The 6,622-nt window shown below is 42.2% G+C and overlaps 1 protein-coding gene across 1 annotated transcript; it reads right to left on the bottom strand.

The window, feature by feature from the left end:
- Nucleotides 1-5: 5 nt before the first annotated feature.
- Nucleotides 6-2,072, bottom strand: LOC148007983 (exocyst complex component EXO70B1-like; the record flags this gene model as incomplete). Its single annotated transcript, XM_087674546.1, has 1 exon — nucleotides 6-2,072. A coding segment is annotated over exon 1 (1,815 nt), but the record flags the coding sequence as incomplete, so codon positions are not given.
- Nucleotides 2,073-6,622: the final 4,550 nt, after the last annotated feature.

The following is a 6,622-nucleotide window of genomic DNA, read 5'->3' as shown; positions in this document are numbered from 1 at the left end:
GAGCCTCCACTGATATTGATGCCTTCATCAGTCAAATAAGACAATACTTTTGTCCATGCAGTGCGTCGGTAGTTGTTGTGGTACTGCCGGAGTTTGCCATTGTTCCTTCTGATCCATTCATCTCCCAAGAGCTTCCTGATCTCAGAATCTTTGACCTTCTGCCCAACGTAATGCACATTGTTCATCAAGAACAAGCATGACAGTGCAGGATCCTTGTACAACTTGGACTTAGCATCCAAGCTTCTCTCCAGGAGCTCCATTAAGTTTGTGCTCACAGTGGAGAGTGGACTTTGTTGTTGGATAGATGACCTTTGGTTTGAGTTGTCTAAATGGACCTCTCTTCTATCCCAGAGCAACTGGTTCAATGTTTCTGTGTAATCAGACATAAATCTCAAGTAGTTCATGACATACCGAGCCAGAGGATGAACTGCACCACCAGGCACAGGAGCCTTTGAGGTCTCTTTCTGTATTGCATTCTCAAACTCAGAGAAGGTTCCACGGGCAGCATCACCAAGCCTGCTCAAAATGCCCATAGTTTCTGACCTCAAATTCACACATCCTTCCCCTTTGAAGATTGCATCTATGGCTGGAATCATGTCCCGTACGGCCTCGTACATGTCCAGTATCTTGAAAAGCTTCTCTGGAGCTCTGCGGCCTATGGCCATGGCCTCTGCAAAATTGAGCAGCTGCATGAGGGCTGCCTTGCTCACATCATTGAAGCATGACTCCGCATCAGAAGGTGACTCCGCAAAGATTTTGTAGCAGAGCTGCTTCTCACTGGGAAACAGTGCTGCAATGGAAATCTTCATAATTTGGATCCATTTTCCAATCTCGTTCTCAAGGAGATCCCAAGGCATTCTCTGGACCTCCTCAAATGTGAGCTTTTCGTGCCCCAACTTCTGCAGGCTCTCCTCCAGAGTCGATTTCCTGATACCAATATAGACCTGGCTACACTCTGTCTGGTAGCCAGAACGGATCATCCGAGTCACTATGTCACAGAGATCTGCTACAACATCTGCTGGCAGGAGGTCGATAGTCATGTCTGTGATGCAGCGAGACGTCGCTACCTGTTCTGCGTTGTCCTGAGGCTCATCTTCATTGGCAATGCCATCCAAGGCAGCTGTCCCCTCATCTCCGGCCCTCCTGTTGCTGCCACCCCCATTGAAGGAAGAGCGGCCGGATAAAAGATTGAAGAGCAGGTCAGGTTCTGGAGACTTACTGTGCTTCTCCAGAATTTGGGAGAGCTCTGCCTCAAGGCGGAGCATTGCAAATTGCAACACATTCTGAGCATGATCGAGGGCCGAGGTCGGTTCTGACAATGAGGATGACGAGGACGATGATAATGTGTCGATCAAGCTCTGGACATTGTCGACAGCATCGAGGTATCCTGGCACCTGGTCGCGCTGATCGGACCACAGGAACGTCTGCCGAGCGAGCTCAGAGGAACCAAAGTCCCACCGCATGATGGTCTCCTGAGCAGATCGGAGGGCAGGATGAGTGCGGCCGTGATCGAGGTCGTCGTGGCTGAAGATTCCTTCGTCCTCATCCTCATCAAAGTCTTCTCTTGATCTCCCCCGCTCGGCGACATCATCGTCCTGAGGGTCGGGGTTGGCTTGATCTCTGCTAGGGCTGGATTCTGCCATGGAAGCTAAGGGGGAGGGGCCGGCGCCGTTACGGGGGAGGCTGAAGCGGGAGAAGCGATCGTCGAAGGTGGAGAGGATGCGGAGCATGTCGTCGGTGTGGGAGGCGCTGAGGGTACGGAGGATCTGGTGAGCGGTGGCGACGACGCGATCCTCACCATTGGAGCCGCCGCCGGCCATGGACGAAGAGGAGGAAGGCAGGGAGGGAGGGAGGGAGGGAGGGAGGGAGCAGAGGGAAGGCAGAGGGAGGGAGAGCTCGGTCAGGGCCGGGCAAGGGAAGGGGATGAGGAAGATCTGGCGATGGCGGATTGAAGCGCTATCGAACGAGAGAGAGAGAGGAATCTTTGGCGGGAGCGTCGAAAGGGGACTTTTGGCTATGTCTTCTCTTCTGCATCTCTCTCTCTCTCTCTCTCTCTCATCAGACACGGAGAGAGAAAAGGAAAAGATATGATGGGCAGCTTGCCAGCTTCTCGGTAAGCAGCCGGCTCTCCCGTCCTGATTCCTCAGCACGATGCCTCCACGTTGACACGTACACTCCAATACACACACACCCACCCTATCACACAAGTCAAAAAAAACCCTTCAATCAGGCGCCTTGGTCTTGCACATGATCAGCTGGCCCTCCATGTAGGACCTAGTAACGTTGCTACAGGCTGCAGTCCCCCACCCACATGACAACTCACAACTCCCCTTGCATCATTCCAACAACTAACATGAATCGCCTACCTTTGGATATCGCAGACCCCGGAGAGCTCGGAGAGCTCCGAGAGCCGTCCATTGAAGAATTTCACTACACCATTCCACTGGAAAAAGTGGCAAAGATCTGTTTGATTTCCCCATATCTTCACTTTGTTAAACTCTCTTTCCAAATCAATGATAATCTCGAGGGGTACTCCAAATATGTACCAAATGGATGAAAAGATGGGGGGAGAGAGAGGGAGCTTGAGCTCTTATAAGACACAAAACACATAGAGAATACACGTACAATAGGAAGCTGAAAACCTATCTTCTTGTTCTTGTTCTTCTCATTATGTGAATCTACCAAGAATAAAAGATAATACAACATACATAATATATAAGTGGTCCATAGTGTGAACACGCTATGTAGAAAAAAAGACTAGATAGACATCTCGTAACTCGAGTAGGTGGAAGTATCACTGGAATGATATGTTGATGCAGGCACCAACCACCTCAGTGATATGAATGCATAGAAACGGTCATCCAAGTACATGAGTGCCAACTCGTATTGAGCTTGGCATCTCAACACTCCCCCTCAAGCTTAACTCCATGACCTATACTCCAAGTAAGCTTCGAAAATGCCAAAGCTTTTTTGCTCGTAGGGCTTTTGTGAAAATATCTACAACTTCCTTGTCTAAGCTCATATATATGAGATTAATGTCATTTGCTAAGACCCACTTTCTGATGAAATGGTAATGAACCTCAACGTGTTTCGTATATGCACGAAACATTGGGCTCCTAGCCAATTATATATTGCTCATGTTGTCACAATAAATGATAACTCTCCTATCTATATGTATCCCCAAATAATCAAATAGCTTTCACATCCAAGTTACCTCACGTGCTACCATAACAGCTCCACTATACTCTTTCTCTATACTCAATAATGCAACATTGAGCTACTTCTTATTGCTTCAAGTCACAACTCCACTCCCAAAGGAAAATACATAGTGGACTTCCTATCAAACACATTGCCTACCCAATCTGCATCAATATAACGAAATAATTGCATCATCAAGTCTATCTCTTAAAAGATACCATAATCCAATATGGCCTAAAGGTACCACAAGGTATGTCCAAATGTGGTTTATGAGGCACTTGCATAAACTTACTCTCTAAGCCAACTATGTAGTTAAGATCTAGCTTGGTAATAGTAGTGAAGATCAAACTTCTCACCATCTTCCTATACATTGTGGGATCCTCCAATATCTCACAAACATTAGCACTTAGTTTCACATTCTGATCCAATGGAATTGAGATTGGCTTACAATCAACCATACTATACTTTGTCAACATATCCACGCTATACTACATTTGTAAGAGCTATATCCCCTTATATGTTGTTATTACCTCAATGCCATGAAAGTACTTTAGCTCTTCCAAATCTTTCATGTCAAATTTTTGCTTGAGAAGATTCTTCACATGCTTCACCTCTTGCACATTATCACCCCCAAAAATCAAATCATTGACATATAAAGTAATCACAATAATGCCCCTATCAGAGTTATCTATATTTCCAACATAAAAACTAATAGAGATAAGATACTATGCTATCTTGTGATGCCACTCTTGATGCCTATTTCAGCCCATGTAAGGTTTTCTATAGGCTAGAATCAAGGTGACCCATGCACTCGTACACCTATGGCTACTCCATGTGCACTTTTTCTTGCAACTCACCATGCAAGAATGTATTCTTTACATCTATTTGATACAAAGCCGAATGTTTTGCAGTAGCCACTGCAATGACAGTTGTTACAGTTGCCATCTTTGTCACTTGAGCAAATGTCTCCTCCTAATCAATCCCATAAGTTTTTGCATAACCCTTGGCAACTAGCCTTGGTTTATACTTGCTCACACTTCCATTTGCATTATGTTTTACTTTGTAAATCCACTTGTAGCCTATAGCTTTCTTTCCCTCAAGTAATGGTATCAAATCCCAAGTTTGGTTTATATCTAATGCAACAATTTCTTCATCCATGGCTTTCTTCCAATGCACATTATCAATAGCTTTCTAAAAACAAGTGCCTCAAACTGATTTATAGCATTTGCTATACACGCATAATAATGAGCAACATAGTAATCATATGTCAACCTGTTTACAAGGTACGTTACTCTCATTGACTTGTGCAGTTGCGAAGCACTCTATGATCTCTTTTCATCAGCCTTGATTTTGCTTACACCACATGTATGAACAACCAAAATACCAAACCCCTCATCTATACTCTAATCTGAGCCATTAGACTCACCATCTACATGTGAATAGCTTATAGAAACTTTTGGTACACCAAGTGACTTAATTACCTTTTATTTTCCCTTGTGTGATACATTTTTCACACTTGAAGATATTCACATGCAACCTACCACTCTCTCAATAGACCTACTAGAGGAGGACTCTTCTAGCCTACTCAATGTCTATGATTGTGCACCCACATTTTTTGCAACAATCACCTTTTCTTTTACATCATCTATAAAAATGTGTTTTTTAGTAGCATACCTACTGCTCATCTAGCCTGGAAGAGGACTCTTCTAGCCTACTCATGTCTATGATTGTGTATCCACATTTTCTGCAATTACCTTTTCTTTTACATCATCTATAAAAATGTGTTTTTCAGTAGCATACCTACTGCTCATCTAATCAAATACAACATCTCTACTCACATTAACTTGCATGTAACTGGATTATAATACCTATAACCCTTTTGTTCAAGGGAATAGCCCACAAATACACACTTTTCAGCTTTCAAATCCAACTACTTTCTTAGCTCATTAAAAAGATGTACATATGCAATACATCCAAATACCTTAATATGTAACAAATCTGGTTTCTTGACTATAAACTTCTCCTTTAGTGTCACATCATGCACTGCAGTCTTTTTCATAATATACATAGTTGTAGAGACAGCTTCAGCCCAATAATAATGAGATATGTTATTTTCAACCATCAAAGCTTGTGCAATTTCTACAATATACATGCTCTTCTTTTCGACAATACCATTTTGTTGCAGAGTGTACTTGTATGTAAATTGCCTTTGAATTCCATGCTATTTTAAAAAATACTGAACCCATTGGAGAGCTACTCTCCCCCTCCATCTCACAGGCTCATGCACTTAATCTATACACCCATTTGTTTCTCAACTAGATTTTTATAGTCCTAAAAGTGAGAGAACACCTCACTTTTCTCCTTCATGAAGTACACCCATATGATCATCAATAAAAGTTACATCATACTTACACCTAACCATTTATTCAATATTTGTAGGACCCCATATATTTGAATGTACAACATCAAGTAAATGCTTGCTTACATGTTTATCATAACAAAATGCATACCTTGTCTATTATGCAAATTGGCATACTTCACACACTTTCTGCATATTAGCCACTTTGAACTTAGGCCAACATGTCACAAATTCATGTGACTGCATGTTCTTTAGACACTGCACATTTACATGGCCAATTTGTTTATGCCAAATTTCAATGTCAACCACAAATCCTACACCTTGTGTAAACATAGCAACCTTCAGCTCATGTACATTTACATCCAAGGTAAACATCCTTTCCACACACTTGCCTTTTGCAACCAATTTACATCCATTCTTGAATTAATACACAAAGCAATCATTTTGATTGAGCTTGACTTGTAGTCCTTGCTCAACCATTTGCATGGAACACTCCCAAGAAGAGTAATAGGATGCATTGTATTGTCATTCCACAAACGCAAGCATTTCAAGATTTTTCATTTCTCTAAACCATTCTCTATGGGATGTCATATGGTTAGAGGCACATGAATGCATATATCATACATAATCAATCATTACTATTGATGCATATGCATAACAAACAACTTTTTCTTATCAAGTAGATGCATAATTGGTATGCTAACTTCTTCCATTTTGATTGTTTTCACCTCTTCTCTTTTCTTTATAACCATATGAAATATGAACTTTTTTACGAGAATTATAACATTCTTTGTTCCCCCTATCTCAAGACTAGCCTTTATCACCGATAGTATGTGATTGCTTCTCTCACTCATGAGATTGCCCTTGATTTTTATGGCCAATACAATCTAGTATTTAGTACCTTTAACTTTGTCTTTGCTGCTCCAAAATGATCTACACATTCTCATTTGTGAGAAGCTCTCAAACAACCTTGAGCCTCTTCTTCATATACAACTATACTTAAAATGCCATAAAAGACCTTATGCACTCTCTTATGAGCACATACATCATAAGCTGACTCTTGGA

This window comes from Lygodium microphyllum, unplaced genomic scaffold, assembly GCF_053477565.2.
Source record: "Lygodium microphyllum isolate KBCC unplaced genomic scaffold, Lygodium_microphyllum_v1.1.10 scaffold_806, whole genome shotgun sequence".
NCBI lineage: Eukaryota > Viridiplantae > Streptophyta > Polypodiopsida > Schizaeales > Lygodiaceae > Lygodium > Lygodium microphyllum.
This window is presented reverse-complemented; position numbering and strand designations above follow the sequence as displayed.